At 41.9% G+C, this 20,734-nt stretch overlaps 1 protein-coding gene across 1 annotated transcript in view; it reads left to right on the top strand.

Moving 5' to 3' along the window:
• Nucleotides 1–14,608, top strand: part of ZSWIM6 (zinc finger SWIM-type containing 6) — a 527,701-nt gene extending 513,093 nt beyond the window's left edge. The window contains exons 12-14 of the mRNA XM_078675132.1: nucleotides 7,233–7,396; nucleotides 9,980–10,061; nucleotides 13,621–14,608. Of these exons, the coding sequence (XP_078531258.1) occupies nucleotides 7,233–7,396; nucleotides 9,980–10,061; nucleotides 13,621–14,483 (1,109 nt within the window). The 3' untranslated portion in view covers nucleotides 14,484–14,608. The remainder of the gene's footprint in view (nucleotides 1–7,232; nucleotides 7,397–9,979; nucleotides 10,062–13,620) is intronic.
• The last annotated feature ends 6,126 nt before the right edge of the window (nucleotides 14,609–20,734 follow it).

Raw genomic sequence — 20,734 nt, forward strand, 5'->3', positions numbered from 1 at the left:
CTAAAGGCGGGCACAATGCCCCGCCCATGGCCTATTTGTGTCTGTTACGCGCACCAAAGCCCACATGTTTTCAATTATCGTGCCCAGACACGGGCGCGATGATTGAAAACATATGGCTCGTAGTGGCGCGCAGCGCCCACCACTCTCGGGCATGTTTTTTGTTTTTACAATAGCGATCGCTTTTGCGATCACTTTCAGTGCCGCTTGTTTGTTATTTAGCAGGGCTGCGTCTTCATGACAGCCGAGGCAGGCTATGCCGCTTATGCGTGACTTTGCATTTAAGTGCGGTGATGCGGATCACGACACTGAAATGCGTTAGTCTTACGCCTGATGCGTGGTACTTGCGGTGTATCTAGTTGTATCAGTTTCAGCAAAAAATGTTGAATGCTTTGTTTTCAGCACTATTTTAAGGTTGCGGTTTATATTTCAGAATTATTCTGCACCTCTGAAGTGTTTTCAGGTAGATTGCATGTATTTGTGAACAGTATTGGGGGTTCTGTGATGCTTTAATCATGTACTCTACTGGTCATCTGTGCTAGATCTTGAGTAGATTGTACATTTCACGTTATAGATCTCTGCTATGGACAGCTTTAGCGGTCTGTTAACCAGAACTATTACCAATATACATAGTGGACTTTGTGTAAGCCCATAGTTGGTTCATGATTGGATTGCTTTGTTGCTTCTTGCTGCAGTCCTCTTCAATCAGTGGTTACCTTTCTATTCTTGTTTGTCCGCTCCAGCACTTGGGTCCCAGTTTACTGACTGTTTCATGTCCACTTCCTTCCTCTGCTGCCTTGCTTGCATTCAGGGAGCTTCTTTTTTTCGGGTAGACCATTTAGGGCTGGGCAGCTGATCGGCATTAAGCAGAGAACAAACGCCACAGTGGACTACTGTGATTGCTGTGTTACTGCAAGTCTAGAATACAGATATACATTATTTGCTCTTTTATTTATCACGTGTGCACAGGCCACTTGTATCAAAAGCGACTTTTTTTCTTTTAGGCTCTATCCCCGAGCGCATGTTTTCTTGCGGTCTCCTGATGCGTAGCTTCCCCCTGCGTTTTAATTTCATCTGCCCGCCCCGCCGCTTATTTTTATGTTTTCCACACCTCCCCAGCTTGCCTTTGCTTCAACTCCCCGTCCCTCTTGTTCTTTAAATGTTCCCTCCATCAGCTCCTTTCTTGCTCCCTGTCCCTCCCTGCTTGTTCCTTACATCCCTTACATCCCTGTCCTGCTCCAACTTAATTTAAATCCCCCCCCCCCTTTTGTCCGCCACGCTATCAGCAGGCGCCCACCTTAAATGGCAGCCTGCAAGTGCGTATGGGCAGTCTCCATGAAACAAGTTTGTAGTATTTCAACTAACTCATTCAAAGATGGCCTCCACGAGCATCCACCATGGTATTATTTGAACTAACCGATTTAGGAATGACCGCCGCAGATGCATGCATTTCCACAGTGAGTATCTAACAAATGGATTAGCAACCCCGATAGGTTTAACTTTCTGAACCGATTTGCTTTGTCAATGCTTGTTTTATAGGAGAGTTTTGTACGTGTTTTATTTTGTCATTACAAATGCATGCATAAGTGACAGAAGGCAAATGATAAACATAATAAACTAGTCATGACCGTGAGCACCTCTGGTAATGTGAAATGTTAGTGAAAACAGCATGAGGGTCGTACAGCACTGAGACTTGGGCTACTGGTCTGTACATTATGGCTTCCCCGGTCCCTACGTTTTCCTCTAATTGCTACGTCTTCTCATACACCTTTATATTCAATTTATTTGCTTGTCTACTCAGGGCACCTTGCATTACCTTGTTTTTTTATTTATTTATTTATTTATTTATTCAAAGTTTTATATAGCGCGAACAAGATCCTTACAGATATCAGAGCGCTTCACAAAGACAGGGTAGGGGCAGTAGGAATGAACAGAGATAATGGAAGCAATACAATAGTCACTGCGTATCTTTCTGAATCATACGCTTATTCTCTTTAGTCCATCCTCTTACCCTTCAAATCCTTCTAGATGCATTGTCTGGGTCATTTTCCACCTCCCTCATGTAAAAGACCGGATACACTTTTATTCCTTAATTACAGGACAACCCTAGTCTACTCGGCAGTTGTGTATAAGGATCCTTCTGAATGTCATGTAGAGGTACCTTTTGTACCCCTAGCTCAGATTAGTAGGACTGGTACGTGAAGAAAGTGACGTGCAGAACCAGCGTATCTCCTTTCTATTCCTTTTTACATGCGCCCACTGACTTCCCTTCAAACTGCTGAGGGGGGCTGATTAATTTCTCTTAAACAAAATCCATGCGCATAGTCTGAGCCTACCTAAATGCTGGTTAATGACCTGAATGGGGGCCCCAGTATTTTTCAGCCCCACTGCTATGTCCCATAAACCGTAGAGGCCCTGCCAACCCCACTCCTCACCATTAGCCCCCGTCTGTGTCACTTGTTTATTCACCTGCTCCCTTGATGGAGTGACATTCTAATGTGAACGAGAAGAGCCTGCTTACTAGTGGCTTTTTAAATATATTTTCCCAGCCTTGAAGAGATTAGAGAATCGAAGCTGCTTGTGCTAGGGTCCTCCATCTGCTCTTTTACCTTACACTGCTGTGAATGGACGGCTGTTTATAGAACATGTTTGGCTAAGGAATACAACTGGGGTCACCCTGTTAAAGATTAACAGTAGCGATGACCTCAGTACATCAGCAGTAACCTCAAAAGTTGCTTAGTGGAGTGGTGTGGCTCACTGGTTAGAGGCGGCAGACCCGAGAGCAGAGAATGGCCTGGGACCAGGGTTCGATTCCCGACGCGGCAGGGTCTTGGACCAGGGTCAGCGGACTCGATAATTCTCACCTCGGTGCCTACTCTAACCAGGGATCACACTCGGCAACTCTGGGCATTAAGCTTGCCTCATCTCCACAACGGCCCCTCACAAACGCCGGGGATGCCTGGTTTCACCTTGGAGACTCCCAGGAGGGACTATCTCACAGGGAAAGCCAGGATGGGTTTTCCAGCGGTCTATAGCGCTACGAGGCCTGCGGTGCGGGTAGCAGTGCGCTTTACAAGACACACACAATTTATTTATTATTTCGGGACGCCTCAACATGGCTAACGCAACATTCTTGGCTGCAGTGCCAGTGGCACGAAGGTAATCAAACAAGCAAGTCTCCCCAAGACTACTTGATTTATCATGCAAACATCCGCTTTAAATATTTGAATTTTGAGTTTGAATTTAAAAGCATTTATTCAGCGCACTTCTACCTAGCGGTTTCATGGCGCTATTGCGATAACAGAGGATGTCAGCAGAGGGAGGGAATTAAACAGAATAGGCTTTAATGAAAAGAAAAGTTTTAAGATCCTTCCGGAACTGGGTATAGGAGGGCACAGTGCGGAGGGCAACAGGGAGGGAGTTCCAAAAGGTAGGGGCCAAAACAGCGAACCTCGCGCCGCCAGCCCTCAGTTTCTTAAATCGAGGGATGGCTAAGAGGGCCGCGTGGGAAGAGCGGAGCTCTGTGCCGGGGAGATAAGGGATGACAGCGGAACAAAGAAATTTAGGGGCAGTCCCTGCTCTTGCCTGGAAAGTGAGGCAGCCGAGCTTAAAGAGAGCACGCTCCCGCACCGGCAGCCAGTGTAGAGCCTTTAATAGTGGGCTGGCCCGATGGTATTTGGGGAGGCCATGAATCAGGCGCGCAGCCTGGTTCATTACCAGCTGCAAGCGGTGGATCGCGTAAGCGGGAGCCCCGTTATAGACTACGTTGCCGTAATCAATACGGGACAATACCAAGGCTAGCACGATGATTTTCAAGGCGGGGAGAGAGAAGAAACGGGAAACCTTCCTAATTGTTCTCAAAGAAAAAAAACAAGAGGAGACGACTGAGCTAACGTGTGAGTGAATAGAAAGTTGTGAATCCAGAAAAATCCCAAGGGTTTTAACTTTAGGCACAGGAGAAGGAGGGACACCGAGTGAGGGGGGCCAGAAGGAAGGGGACCATGGACTGCAACCACCTCCAGTCAAGACCAGCTCGGTTTTGTCTGGATTAAGTTTGAGGTGATTGCAGTTCATCCAGTCCTGGATGAATCTCATCACTGACTGGACGTTCTGGGCAGATGAAGGGGAGTTGGAGAGGTTAAAAATTAGTTGGAGGTCATCGGCGTAATTGAACACCGTGACCTCCAGCTGCTGTAACATAAAAATGAGGGGGAAGATGTACAAATTAAATAAAAGGGGGGAGAGTGACGAGCCTTGGGGAACCCCACACTCAACCCTACGGGAGGCCGCGGAGAAGCCGGTGAGATGAACCGCCTGGGTTCTCCCGGCTAAAAATGACTCAAGCCACGAGAAGGCCAAGCCCTCAATGCCCGCCGCCCTGACACGGCAGAGAAGAATGGAATGATCCACCGTGTCAAAAGCGGCGGATAGATTTTGATAAGTCAACCATTTTGTCCTAATTATAAGCTTACGAGTTCTGAAAATAGATCAATGTTTCAGATTATGCATATATATATGAATTAAAACCAGAAAATGATTCTAATGTAATGGGCTTGTTTGCACTGAGGGAAACCTCTTCCTGGTAGCTGGAGAGCTACTCGTTGGAGAAGCCTGCCTCAACCTCCGTCATCTCTGATGAAAGATGCGGTGGGTAAATAGAAAAATGCTGTTCTCTGCAAAGCACTCCACTCCAGCGAATGTGCTTATTAGGAGTACATGTTTTTAGATCAAAGCTGCACTCTTAACGTGTATTTGTAAATCACGCGTTCACCCAAGGGTATCTTGGTGCTGAATAACAGATGTTTGTTACCCAACTCAGTTGTTCTCATTTTATCGACCTCGGAAGGATGAGACGCTGGGTGGACCTGCCTGGATTTGAACCTGTAACCATGAGGTCGAACACAAGCGCCTACAGTAGATGCATTAGTCCTCTAAGCCACCAGACCCGGCAGCCCGACTTGTGTGTCCTTTGTATTGCCGGCCGCAGCCATTTACTATCATTTACCCTAAGACACAAAACTAGATACACTTGAATTGCAGCAAGAGCCCAGCTAGCAGTATTTTAAAGCACAGTAACATACAGGGTCTTCAGATTTCTGATACCTGCAATGACTTTTAGACTAGTGCCTTACATGCAATACATTGGCTAGGTGAAAATGACAATTGGGAGAAACGGCTGTTGGAGGGTACCCATGGGGAGACTCCAGTTCCGGATCTCCTCATGATGGGATCGAGGGTACCAGTACACCTTCCCTATCTCATTGGGCATGTGGCCACACTAAGGGAATATGCAATTAAAACAGTAGTGAAACAAGCACGTATGCTCCGGAGGCCCCGCTATGGGCGGTGATACCGTTCAAAAGAATAAGCCAACATATGGCCATCACTAGGTGGACGATGGGAGGTTGTGACACATCTCTACCTGGGGCAACGATTCCTCACAAAAGAGGAAGCTGAATCAATGTTAGATTTGGGCTGGGGACAATATCTTCAGTACGCTAAGATTTTGGTGGTCACTCAGAAGATATGAATATCATTCCCTGAAGAGCCACCCATAACTGCCACACTCCGGACCTTCGTTACAACGGCTGGGGGCCGCAGATTGGAATCTCACCTACAGGGCGTTGAGAGGACCATGCTGCAGACCCATCACCAGTGCAGGCCAGATGGGATGACTACTAGAAGAGTCCTTGACAGATTGAGTGGGGAAAGTTGCATGTAGAGGTCAAAGAAATTAGTTCAAATGAGCGATTTAAGCTTACTCTATTTAATATTGTGCATCAAACATACTTGACTCCACATATACTACACAGAATTTATCCAGACCGTTCCTCTCACTGCCCCAAATGTGGTTCTCATGACGCTTTGTTATTACATATGATCTGGGATTGCCTGAAATTTAAACTCTTTTGGGAGGCGGTTCTAGACCACTTAAAACAGGTAACGGGGTGGTCGATTCCACATTCCATTAGGCAGGTACTTTTGGGACTTATCCCAAGGGCAAGAAGCTTACAAGAAGGTTTCTGCAGCTGGGACTGATGCTGGCCAAAAGACAGATTGCAATTAGCTGGATGAGCGGGCTGCTGCCTACAAAGACAAACTGGACCAAAGACTTGAGGAATGGGCCACAGCGGAACTAATCCACATAAAACTAGTCTGTAGAGATGACAAATTAGAGGACGACTTGAGGGCCTGACAGGCCATGATTTCAGAGGTCCCTATAGAGGTGGAGGAGAGTCCCCTTACACATGCCACTTGTGGAAACTCAGTTAGTTGGACATGAGTCGGAGTAGAGAGCATGACAGGAGACTAATCCTGATTAGTAGACCCACTGGTGAGCCCCGGAGACTGGTGATAAATGTTCCGTGGTACATGATGCTGGGAGGTGTATCCCAAAGTGACCCGGGAGAGGGTGTATACAGTTTACTTATCTAGATTTGTTCTTGGACACTGTTTTTCTATTTTGAATTGTGGTATGAGGTGGATAGCACCGAATATTGGGTGTAATTCTGTCCTTAACTGGGGGAACTGTACTGTTTTAATTTGTGTATTGGGACAGATCGAATGCATGATTTGTAATCGCAACCACTACAATATTGAGATGTTATACAGATGAAAACTCAATACAAATATAGACAAAAAAAGACTAGTGCCTTTATGAGCCTTGGCATAGTATTACAGGTGGTCAAATTTCTCAACGCAGGCGTTCAAATTTCTCAACGCAGGCGGTCGTGGATGGTCACAACAGCTCACGTTGAAAAACCTTCTGTTTGTGTTGAGAAAGCTGCTGCTCTGGTAGAAAATGTACTCAAGCTGCAAAAAAAGAAGCAACGCCTTCTTGCGTGCGCATGGTGCAGTTTGCGCTGCTTTTATAGCGCAAGACTAACACCCGGCACTGAAAATCAATGCGAACTGCATGTCCAAATGCTCCGCTGCTTGCGGAACTCCGTGTGGCGCATCATTATTCCCCAAACTCCTCTCAGGCCTGGTTTGAAGCATGAACTATCAAGCCTTTTTCTGTGAGATTTTCCGAAAGAGCATTGTCAATTTGGATATACTTTGCTGCTTTGTTTCTGCACTTTTATTTCCAGTGGAAAAGTTGGACCAACTAAGCATTTGGTGAGCGGCCGCCAGTCTCGGCCCTCTTTCAGTACGTTTGTTGCATGCATGCTGGAGATCTAGTTAGTTGGTATCACATACAATTTATTGTTTCTTTATTGTGGTTTGGTTTGTAGGTGATGTTCGAAAGCTGGAAACTGTGTTAGAATCTATCCAGAAAAACATCCACTCCTCATCGCACATCTTCAAGCTGGCCCAGGATGCGTTTAAAATTGCAACCCTCATGGACAGTTTACCAGATATTACGCTTCTGAAAGTGTCACTGGAGCTGGGTCTTCAGGTTAGTATTGTCCACCTAACTGGAGCCTTCTCGTTAATAACAGTAGGCTTGTGTTTGTACACAGTCTAGGAATGGGGTGCTCGACACCTGCTGTTCATTTTCCAAACATTAGCCTGCATGACTTGTAGTTTACAAGAAGCAGCATACCATTTATGATTCCATCCTCTAGCAGGGGTTGGGTATCTGCACATGGCATGATGGTACTACTGACAAAACACAGATCTACACAGTGTGCAGTAGAACAGTTCGGTCACCTTTACTATGCTGTTAAATCCAGAATTGTCGGACTGAAGTGGTTTTTTGCCACGATCAGATGACTGTCCGCTACATGTTAAGAAAACACTGAATTATCTTAATCTAGCATCGCAATTTGTAGACCTTCGATGGGCGAGCAGCTTATCTTTCAAAGTCTTAAAGCACACTTAGTACATCTGTTTTACCAGGAGGTATTTCCATTTGCAAAGACTTCATATTGATTGACTTTCTTAATTTACTCTAGGTGGTATTGCTTTTCGAAAAAGGTTACTAAACAATGTATGTGAATTGAATAAAAAATGAAGCATCTAATTTTGATTACATAAAGGAAAAAGGCATGGTATTTAAATAATTTTGCATGCAGATGAGGGCTAGTGTTGTTCAAGTCGGATTAGACCTGGAATTCTTACAAATGTGAATCAAATGCCGGGTTCCTCCGCCATGCAGTTTTCTCAAAAATGATTTAATTGCAAATGTTGCATTGATATCAATGATGTCATAGAAGATGTCATGAGTCGTGTGATATGTGGGGTAATTTCAAACCACTCTCGCAATCAGAATTGAAATAAACCATTGTCTTCTCTTCACACAGCCTATTTAGTTCATTCATTAAGTTACTAGCTCCCTCACACCGTTCAGAGCCATCCTCAAACACCTCCTGCACAAGATGTGGTACATGACGGTCTAAAAATTGGATTATACATCTCCTGTCTGAAAAAAGCTAAAGCGGATTCTGAAGATTTGAACAACTACCAGCCATTTTCACATCTGACCTTCCTAAACCAAATTCCCTTGATCGGCTTGCAGAAGTAACTGTTAGTTGCAGGAAAAAAACCTCCGATATTACCAATCTGGCTTCAGAACGAGCTTCTGCATTGAGAATGCAGAGCTTGCACTTGTTCTCTCTGGATCACTCTGCAGCATTTGATAAACAATCATGCCATGCTCCTGAAAATCCTACATGAAAGGATGGGAATGAAGGGCTTGGTTTCTGAGGTTGTTGACCTCATACCTGTAAAATCACTGTGTAAATTGTGAACTTCTACTTTCAGACATTTCACTTTAAAAAGAGTGTACCAGTGTTCAATGAATAATCCGACCCTCTTTAGGAGCACTTCTAACTAAACTTGAATGTTTTATACAACTGCTTCACCAATGACCCAGAGCTATATCGAACAATATCCTCTCCAGAAGACGTAGTCTACTTGTACAGATCCTAAATGAATTCCAGACTCCGAAACCCCACCACCTTAAATTAAATTCCTCCAAAAATAAGGCTCCTTATCTTCCCCTTCAGTACCCTACCCATCCGAGTGCTGTCAGAAGACTCAACATCTTAGACTGCCAGCTGTCCATCATTGAGCATGCGAGATAACCATGCTTTTTTTCTCGTCAAGATTCATTTAAATGCCTTGGCCTAAAGAGCGCAATTCCAATCTGGACTTTTAAGCAGTATCACATCCTGATAATTATTTCAGAGAACTGGAACATTTGGTGTCCGATCTAAGCAAGTCATTCTGGAACTGGTGTACCTTTTACCAACACCTACACTCTGAATCCTCCCCTGAATTTTCTATTAAAAACACTGTGCATACAGGTGGGCAACTATGGTTATGAAGCGCTGAGAACTTTCTCCTTCAACTGCCAATTTCCAGAAGTCACTCAAACAGCCCTTTTAAGGGTGCACTAAAGCTCAAACTCTATACCACCGGTCATCAGAGCAAACTCTTGTTTCGAAACCTTCGAGAGGGGAATAAACTCCTTTGGAAACTGCTCTTGAACAGGTTTAATTTTAGGGAGCAGACTACACCAAGCAGATCAGTCACTTCGAAAGGGGCCATTGTTCCCCAGTCCACATGGATCAGTTTGACCTGGCTTTGATACTATCCTTTTCATATCTGCTTATTTTCAGTTTTCCATCCCTGAACGAACACTTTCATGTTTCTTACTGTTAATCTCAATGTCAATTGCTCTGTATATAGCTGGATCCTTTTTAATATGTAAAGTGGTCTAGACTGTGCTGTAAAAACCAAAAATAAAGGCCCCACAAATTTCCTTCTTTTGGGAACATAGTGGAAAGTAAAGAAATTGCTCGCCCTTTCATAAGCTAGCTCTCCTGCATTATGCAGAACAACAAGATATTCAAGCTTAAGAAATAGACCAAAGTGCTATATCGTAGTCCCTCCAAAACAATGTATTTTGCTATCAATTTTGTAGAAAACAAATGTGTGTATTTAATGAACTGTGACTAGGATTTCTAGCGGGATGTATTTATCTGAAAGTTTCGTATGCAAATAATTCACTGTGCCTTTAACCCCATCCACACAGGTGATGCGCATGACATTGTCCACATTAAATTGGCGGCGGCGTGAGATGGTTCGGTGGTTAGTAACATGTGCAACAGAAGTAGGTAAGTGTTTTAGACGAATGCGTTGTTTGCACGCTATACAGATTGTTGTGAACCTGGACAACTTAATCTTTGAGTGCCTCCAGCAGGTCTTCGTTCAACTAAATGTTTTGCCTCCAATTAACCACGTGAATCCTAGTTTAATATACAAAGCTAGTATTTTAAATCAAAGTCCCAATATTTTATGGTATTTGAAGCTAATTTAATTTGCAATCCCTAATCATTCAGATTCGCCCCAGTCTGCCTGCAGGTAAGCAGATTAAACATTCCAGCGCCATGTTATGTGCCCCATCAATTTCTTTACTGTCACCGGACATTACAGTTATAGACCTCTTCCATTCCGTGTTGACTAAAGTAAAGCCCAAGCTAAATTGATATTTCACCACATAAATTAATTTTGCTCGGCTTCTACTCTTCTGGAGCAATGAATGACTTGCACAGTATTCCGTGATTCCAGGAACTCTCCCACTCCCCTATTGGAAAAAGGTCACTCCTACACAGAAAGGGACCAATTTAAAATCGATATTCTATTTGTATTCAATGTATGTCCTGAGAACACTATAATTTCAGTTTTGAGTGAAGCGTTCTAATGGATTCTTGATAACCATTGTTGCACCACATTCAAACTGTCATAAATGTATGCTTCTTCCTTCTGATAACCCTGATGTAGGTTTTCCCCTTATGGCCTCAGTCCTTCCTAGATCTGCTTTTCTACTGTCCCGCTTTTGCTATACCAGTGTGCTCTAAATAGATATTTCAACTTTACAGACTGCCAGATGTACATAGCCTGGTTAGCAGGCTATTTCTAGACCTCAGTCCTTGGTCTTGCTTTTCGTTGTTGACTTCCCAAATTTACTTTTGCCGTTACAAGCGCTTTGCTTGACATGCCAGTGCTATCCACTGCAGACCTGCAAACTGGGCGATGTGCTTCAGACAAACGTCTGTATTTACCGCTTTCCTCCTTTTCACTCTGACCGGGTCCTAAAAGGCCTGAGTTAGACAGAACTAGTTTTAGTCCAAACAGCTAAGCGTTATAACCTGCTTTCTGAATACATGCAAAATTTCAGAACTTTTTTCCAGGAAAGTGTTAAAACTGGCTCTTGCCATCCTACCTCCAATCCTTTATACGAACCCAAGCTCTCATGACAGCAGAAACCAACAATACTAATTTCTCACACATTGTTGCAGCTGGCTACTCCTCTCTGAACTAGTTACAGAGGCATTAGTCCACTTGTCAGGCTTTGAGATCACATGTCCCTATTGCCCACACCAAGCAGTCATGAAATGAACTGAACGTACCATTTTACTCGCATACACTGCTTCATACTTCCACAATGAGCTCCGCATTTCAAAAACTGCTGCTCATCAAACCTCACTCACAAGATTTCCGTCTGAAAACAGACCATGTCACCCATTTACCCGACTCTTCCTTTACACTCGTTCAAATGATCTACCAGTCACAGTCCACATCCTACATGGACAAGGGCCACACTTGAGTCACTCCCTACTAGAGCAATTCAACACCAGGGCACATTTCTGAATAAATGTAAACCTCCTCTTTGCACAGTCACCACACTTAATCTGACCGGACTTCTGTCAACACCTGCAGACTTTTGGACTGTAGGCCACCTGCAATCCTTATGTTGGAGTTAAGTTTCCAAGAAATCACCAGCGCGACAACCAAAACCGGACAGAAACACAGGTAGCCAGTCCCAAACCTCTTTCCGTGATAATAGCACTTGTGTTCTATCCCAAAGGCATCCTTACTGACATTTCAAGTCATCTCTGATTGAAATAAGGTAGAATAACACCAGCTGCAGCCATTTATATATTAAAGTGATATTCATTTTTTAATTAACTTATGTTTGTCTTTTGTATGTTGTGGGCCACACCATAATCTGACTCCATTCAATAATTATGTTGTGTATTTAAGGAAATTGCTAGTAACTGATCTTGTTATAAGTTGTGTGTAATTTTTTAAAAACATTTTTAGACTTGTTTTCCTTGTAGAAAATCACTGGTATCTACTACTAAAGCTAAGGGCTAGTGGTGGCTCAGTGAAAAGCACATATGTCAGTCCTGTGTTTTATTTAAAAAAAAAAAAAAAGTTTGGGTATTAATAGTTGTGCTAGTTAAAGCCTTGGAGGTCTGTCTTGTTTGCGTTCACAAGGAACTGGATAGTGCTAGCCGCCCTCTGCCATCATGTTTGCCTTTACCAGCTGGCACCAGGACTACATAATCCGAACCCACCCACCATTTCAGTTTAAAACTTTCACCCTTTTTTCTATAGTTTGCAAGCTTGGGTATTCTTATGAGTAATGAAAGCAGTAATACGTGAATAACAAGAACCTTTAGTTTGTATAAGTGATAAAGTACCCACTGGAGTACATTAGAAGGATATTGCAAGTCAGAGGAGTCCCATAACCATATAGAGGAATGAGGCCAAAGGCCGAGTTCTTTATAAGGTTTTGGAACTTCAACTAACAAACAGCATGGAGTACTTTATCCCATATAATACATGGTCAAGCCATCACCTTCACCACAAACCGCTCAAGACCTTGGTGCGTAGCTCTTTCACATAAAATAGCGAGCATGTTTGCAAACCAAGAATAAAAATAAAACCTCTAATGCAAAATTAAACACATCAAAAACTTTTAGATTTTTTTTGCAAACAGATTTTGGAAACCGTTCAATAAAGCTGTAGTAGCTTGGAACGTGTAAAAACATGCAGAAAGATTTGAGCTTTTCTCTGTCTAGGGAGTGCAAAAAATAATAATTATCTCTGCTTGACATTTGTAAGCTATTAAAATGGAGCATAAGGAAGAAAAGCAACCTTCCATTAGTTGCTTTAAACGGCTGCTTTAAATATGCTCTGTGACCTGACCTGCTTTTCACCTGGGCTGCTGGCTCTGGCAGCAGGCATTGTGATGTCAGAATTTGACTGCAATAACCTTATAATAGTCTAGTTCTGACATCTTTTCTTTATAATCGGCGACTTGGTGCGTCACAAGTCACCGACTATAAAGAAACGAGGGACTACCGTTTATACGGGGTTACAGAATCCTACGTATTATAACTGCACTATGGTGCTTTTGGTCCAATAAGATGAATTGGTGAGCTCTCGCGAAAGTCTGTGTCCTGAATCAGTATAGTCTCCCAATATACTTTCTCCTGAGGGGCACGAATCGTCTTGAGGGAACAACTTATGTCTTTGTTTTTGTAATCTCTCAGTCTTAGATAAGTGCTTGTTGAAGCATGGACTTCCTTTTTACTTGCTCTGACGATTTGGGGAGCATAGTAATTTTCGGCTTAATTTTGAACATCTATTCAGAGTTCTTTAAAGAAAATGAAATATTTCCAATTATGTTTGCTTTTTTAAAAGCACCAGCAGGCTGCAGTTCACTTTGTACATACCCTGTGGTCAGGAATGGAGTTTAAGTGTTTTTCACATTTATCTGGTCTGTTGGCTAATCTGGTTGAAGGTTACAATAATTAATAGCCAGTTTTATTTGAATTTTCTTCCTTCTGCTCATTTGTAATGTTTCTGCTTTCTCTTCGACAGGTGTTTATGCCCTGGACAGTATCATGCAGAGCTGGTTTACTCTCTTCACTCCAACGGAAGCCACTAGTATTGTTGCAACAACTGTAATGTCGAACAGCACTATTGTCCGGCTGCATCTGGACTGCCACCAGCAGGAGAAACTGGCTAGCAGTGCTAGGACGCTTGCACTCCAGTGTGCCATGAAGGACCCTCAGAACTGTGCCCTCTCTGCACTGACCTTATGTGAAAAGGATCACATAGCTTTTGAGACTGCTTACCAAATTGTTCTGGATGCTGCTACCACGGGCATGAGCTACACACAGCTTTTTACCATAGCAAGGTATATGGAACACCGTGGTTATCCCATGCGGGCCTACAAGCTGGCAACTTTGGCCATGACGCACCTGAACCTGAGTTACAATCAGGATACACACCCTGCCATTAATGACGTTTTGTGGGCTTGTGCGCTCAGCCACTCCCTTGGGAAAAATGAACTAGCGGCTATTATACCTCTGGTGGTCAAAAGTGTCAAATGTGCTACAGTACTCTCAGACATTTTGCGCAGGTGCACTTTGACCACACCTGGAATGGTGGGACTGCATGGAAGGAGGAACTCTGGTAAACTTATGTCCCTAGACAAGGCCCCGCTAAGACAGCTTTTGGATGCCACGATTGGGGCCTACATCAATACAACACACTCGCGGCTTACACACATCAGCCCGCGACACTATAGTGAGTTTATAGAGTTCCTCAGCAAGGCCCGAGAGACCTTCTTAATGGCTCACGATGGACATATTCAGTTTACGCAGTTCATTGACAACCTAAAACAAATATACAAAGGCAAAAAGAAACTGATGATGTTGGTCCGCGAGCGGTTTGGTTGATGAAAATGTCCAACTGGGGTGGGATGGGAGGGTGGGAGAAGTGAGGGAGGGATGTTTGTTTTTACTTGAGCCTGCCTTTGTATACTTTTTAACTTAAAAAAAAAGGAAAGAAAAAAGAAAAAAAACAGAGCCGCACCGGTATTATGTGTATAGTTATATTGAGTTTTCGAACTAAAAATCGTCATGTTGTGAAAGTTTGTGTTTCTATTTTTTCCTGTTGTGTGTGTATGAGAGAGACAGAGGTTTAAAATGTTTGGTTTACACTGAGTATATGTTGTCAAGTGGCAAAAGCCCACATAGCTCTACTGTCCTTATGTATACGTTCACAGCCTCAAAGGAAATCGCAATGGCTTTAAAAAAGATTAAAATAAAAACCAAACAAAAAAACCTCCATCCTGTGACAAGTACCTCGAATGGCTCCAGCTTTACTCCTTTATAACTCATCCTTAACATTTCAGCATCTTTAAACCAACCGACCGACACCACCAATGCCAACCTGAAATGCTAACTAATAGTTTAAAAGGCTGACTACGTGGCTTTGCAGTGCTGTTCATCTAGAAGCATGGCACACGACGCTTGTGCATGTGGAAACTTAGCGACTGTCAACATACATTCTCAGGGATTTATCAAAAAAATTAAAAGAATGAGAGCATTTATTGTACTGTGTATATATATTAAAGTATATGTCTGAATATTGAAAAAGTATAACTAACTAATTTATAAAAAAAATATTCTATGTAATGCAAAATACTTGAAGCTGCAGTAGCTTGGTTTTAAACAAACACAAAGGTGAAAGAAAACATATCAGAAGGACTTAGTGCAGTGCGCCTTGCCTTGGGGTTGGCTCGGGTGGTGAAACTAAATGCTGGGCATCTATGCAGAGCCACCTTTTATGATCACATGGTTGGACAGATCTACCGGAGAAACATGTATTTATATATAATATATTAAGTATATTATATGTACTTAGTGAGTGCACGTACACATGCTTGTACCAGGCGTGAAAGTTAAGGGGACATCAAAAAACATTGCCAGCGCAGCAAGCCTTAGCATTTAGAATACTGTTTATCAGAGTAGGAGTTCTGCCTTCTGGCCTACAAACACAAAGGGACATGATCACAAATTAATTCCAAAACGATTGACCTAAAAATTACCCCTTTGCAGTGAGCTCATAAGCTAATCTGCATGCACAAATAGTTATGTATGTAATATGTATGTTTGTACATATATATTATATATGTATTCTGCATAGGTATTTGGACTTTGTGCAGGACAGAAAGTTGTGGAGGTATGACTGTTCTACTTCATTTTTTTTTTTTACATTCTTTTTTTTCACTAGACTTAAACAAAACAGCCTTCTATCTTGCCTTGTCTTAATGCTTTAAAATAACCAAACTGGAGATCTAACTACCAAACTGTTCGTTATATTAAATACCAACTTTTGTTACTATAGTGTCTTTAATTTAGCTGAATGGTTCTGTATCCTTGTGCTTTTCAAGCAATTTTTTATGTTTTGGTGCAAAAGTTGTCTAGTGTCTCCTGTTCCCTTAATTAGAGAACAAGCTAGAGGTATGTTTGTAGGTATTTTTGTTTAGAAAATGATGTCATGCTCTCCATTTTATTTATTATACTAGGTAAAAGGTTGTACTTCATCACCCATGTAAACATGCCCATGAAGTTGAAAGTAATTAAGATTTGATACACTGATATCAATTTATTTATGTAACTAAATCACTGTTTTATAAACTTGTTAATGATCAACAATTTTTTGTTTTGATTAAAATTAGTTTTTTGAAAGTTGATTCTGCTTCCTTTTATATATGTATGTTCATGCAGTAAATGCTTGTGAATTCTGTGTAAATATCGTAAGAATTCGATGTGAGAGTTTCTACAATACATTATTCCTAATACTCTGGCTTCCCAAAAAATAAATTTTGCTAAAAAAATGTGCTTTTCTCTGTTGATTTAAAGGTATCATGTTGTAATAAATCATTGCATGAGCTTTAGGGCTGACCGTGCACTACCACTCCATTTCTAGGGTCTATAGATGCTGTACAAATTACCACCTAATAGAAGTGTAGACTAACAGAAAAGACAGATGAGTTATTCCAATATCCAATTTCTAAGAATACATCTGGGCTTATTAGCCTGGTCATACAAGAATAGAGGAATGGAATTTCATAGACTGTTCCCTTCGACTCCAAGACCTACCACCATGCAACTAATCGTAAACTTTTGCTAGATCTCAGGCTGGCTTGGTTTATTTTTCAGATTTCCTTGACAAATAAAATGATTGTGCTGTAAGAAAATGTGTAACACAGGCTGCTTTAAATTAAGTTATTTTATGGACTGTAACCATTGCAGTTCTCAGCAAATATAATTTCCTCAATTGTGGCGAAATTCAAAGTAGGGAAGAATAAATTCACTGAAGCAAGAATTATTTTTTTAATTGCAGTTTTAAATAATGCAAACTCACCTCGAAGGTTTTGGAGCACTTTACATGAACACCAGTTACATTACACAAGAACACTTTTATAAAAAAAAAAATCGGACAGGCAGATTAAGTGATTTTCCCAGAATCACTGGATGTTGAGTCAACAAAGACTAAAAACTGGTTCCCCAGTCGCAAAAATGGCAGTACTGGCCGTTACGCCGCATCCCAGTTTTTCTTTTTTTTTGCATTAGTAAATGTACATAGGGACAGACCACTGCTACCTGATACGGGAAAGATAAGGGGTTATGCGGAGTCTCTTGTAAGTGACAAGGCTTGGTTTTTGCAGTTATTTTAGAATCTAAGTTGAATTGAAAATTGTGCTTAGACCTTAGATTTCTTACTACGTACACTGGTTGAAGTGGGCTACTCAACTGAAGGTAAAGGGATGGGTTTTAATTTGCTTGATATATTGGATACAATTTGATTTACCTACATTAATTTTAGGTTTATTGTCCATCCATAAACTGTTTCAGTGGCTCGTCATGAATCAGAGCTTGGAAATAAGTAAGACACAACGACCTGTGATTCTGGGCAAATCACGTAATCGCCCTGTGCCTAACAAAAATGAATGTGTCCATCTGAAAGGCAACTGGTGCTCATGTAAAGTGCTCTGATACCTTCGGGAAACGTTTGCTCTATATAAAACTCCGTAAAAAAATATCTTTCAAGCTTATAAGTAAATCCAGTCACTTAAAATGTATTTGTTACTCTGCTGGAGGGCCCTCTTTAGATGGATCCCCACAGAATCCATAAAGACGCTCCCACTCATCACCAGCAGACTCGACTACAGCGATGCACTCTATGCCAGCGTCACCCAGAAACAGCTTACGATACTACAGAATGTTCAAAAGGCTGCAGCCAGCCTTGTCCTCCGCATCCCCTGCTGCAGCCACATCACCAAACACCTTCAACTCCACTGGCTCCCAGTCAACAAGAGAATCCCCTTCAAACTCCTCACTGATGCCTACAAAGCTGTCCACGATGTAGGACCAGCATATCTGAACCACCACCTCGCATACCAAGTACCCACCAGACAACTTCGCTCCGCCCAACTTCCCTTGGCCACCGTCCCATGGATCCACAAGACCAGAACCAAAGGAAGATTCTTCTATCTCGCCGCCAAGATCTGGAACACCCTGCCCCTCAACCAATCCCTGTCATTGACCCAATTCAGGAAGGATCTCAAGACCTGGCTCTTCGACTGAATCCCCTTGCCTAGATGGATCAGGAGCCTAGCCCAGCACCGTGAGAGCTTCACTGATGAGTAGCCTGACCTATATATTAAACATACGGAATTGTTGCATCTTGGAACACCCCCGGTTACAAGAGAATAAATGTACAGTACAAGCTCCCTCACAACCTATTTCTTTTATTATGTAGACAAAATATAGTATGGGCTAAACATTTATATGAACAACGTCAAAGCAATTCAACGCTTCAAAAATATATTCTACTTTTCATGATTTTCTTATTCAAAGCAATTATATCAATATATCAATATATATATATATATATATTTTTTTTTTTTTTTTTTTTTATAAAACCGTATATACATTAATTTTTATTTATACTCCTTTCTTTATTCATGATTGCATACCAGCTAGCACGTTCCGGGCTAATGCAACCTACTACTCTGGACCTCTAAATAAAACAGACGATACAAAACAATTGTCAAATCTCAATCACAACCTAACACACTCATACATCACCCAAAACCATCATTTACATCTGGGTCATGGGGTGACTTAGGACTAATTAATCTCCACGACCCTGTCGGATGAACTGGTTCAACAGGGTCTGACAGTAAAGTCGTCGCGTGTTTCGGTGGGATAACAGATTGTGAACCACCTACTTCAGGACCTTACCAAATAGTATGGTTTAACACAACCAACCAAAGTGTACAGGAGATGCAAATGTGCACCTAATATCCAATAGATACAATGTATAAGGCGACACTGATGGAATCAGTCACTGTGCTATGGCGCTTCAACAAACTAATATGTTCTTGTTTGCATCGGTTCTATGTAGCCATAGTTAATGCTCCAGACATATGAATTTAATTGTCACCAATGATTTCCTGAATAAGGCATGTGATGTTGGCTTGAACCGATACAAACAAGAACATATTAGTTTGTTGAAGCACCATAGCGCAGTGACTGGTTCAGTCAGTGTCGCCTTTTACATTGTATCTATTGGATATTAGGTTCACATTTGCATCTCCTGTACCCTTTGGTTGGTTGTGTTAAACCATACTTTTTGGCACGGTCCTGATGAAGGTGGTTCACCATCTGTTTTATCCCACCGAAACGCGCGTCGACCTTGCTGTCAGACCCTGTTGAACCAGTTCATCCAACAGGGTCGTGGAGATAAGTCCCTAGTCTCCCCATGCCCCAGATGTGTATGATGGTTTTTGGTGATGTAGGAGTGTGTTAGGTTGTGATTGACTGAGTTTGAGATTTGACAATTGATTTGTGTCCTCTATTTTATTTAGGAGTCCAGAGTAGTATGTTGCATCAGCCCGGAACGTGCTGGCTGGTGTGCAATCATGTATAAAGAGAAAAATGGAGTATAAATAAAAATGAATATATATTCTGTTTTATAAAAGAAAGAAAACATGTATTTTGATATAATTGCTTTGAATAATACATTTGACTAATAAAATTAAGAAAAGTATAATTGTTGAAGTGTTCAATTGTTTTGACATTGTTCATATAAATGTTTAGCCGATTCTAGATTTTGTCTACATAGTAAAAGAAATGGATTGTGAGGGAGCTTGTACTGTATATTTATTCTCTTGTTTTCCCCTCTTCTCCCTGATCTCATTCTCCTTTAGAGGGGGTCCCCCCATATAGTAACACCCTAGGTTACACTCATGGAATTGGATAAAAGCTCATCAGAAAGTTTTAAATTGATAGACGAAAAAGAAATTAACCAAGTTAACACTACCCTACAGATGGCAGTTGGCCACTCGCTGATGCACAATCCTTTGACCTGTGGTGAGATTCTGCTGAGAAGTCCTAAAGATTCGACTCCTTCTCGCTGCCTTGTCAATCTACAGATCATCCATGACTGAGGTATCAACCAATTTGGTGTCGCTCCCCATGCAGAAGCTGATCATTCCCTGGGTTTAAGCATTCGTTTTTTTCTCAGAAGGGGGCAAACTCCATCAGATGTGAAACTTTCAGATACACAGTTTAAAATCAACAAAGATTTAATTCCTCCTATCATGGACGATTTAGTGATGTTATCTTTGTCTAGAAGCATCCTGGGAGAAGATCATCAGGGGGCTCTGAATGGTTGCTTTGTTTAATTAGTTTATCAACTTCACAGTTAAGTAATTTGCATCAATTTAGACAAAAGAGCAGACTGGAAATCAGTTGCTCAAAGCCATCTATATTTTTAATACGATCCTAGCCATAGTCCGATAAAGCATCCACAAGTTCTTGAAATGAAGTACGATTGTTCTTGGCAGCCTCTGGTTCGATCAAGGAAGAAATTGTAGTGAAACTTCCTTTTGAAAGAGCACTCTGTAATCTTTCCTTTATTATAATTTATTTTGGTTTATCTGACCATAGTTTTCTATGTAGCTTGTAAAGATGTATAGATCAGACAGACTGCTACATCCTCCTGAGGCGGAAGCCGGGAGGCGCGCTCGCGCATTGCTTCTAAAAATTGATTGTCACAAATTTGTTTTTTAAAATTCACTTACCAACTAGTGAGCACTTCTTGTGTCTGGCACGCACAGTGGAGCTTAGCG

The sequence above is a fragment of the Lissotriton helveticus genome, chromosome 2_1, assembly GCF_964261635.1.
Source record: "Lissotriton helveticus chromosome 2_1, aLisHel1.1, whole genome shotgun sequence".
NCBI classification, from domain to species: Eukaryota; Metazoa; Chordata; class Amphibia; order Caudata; family Salamandridae; genus Lissotriton; species Lissotriton helveticus.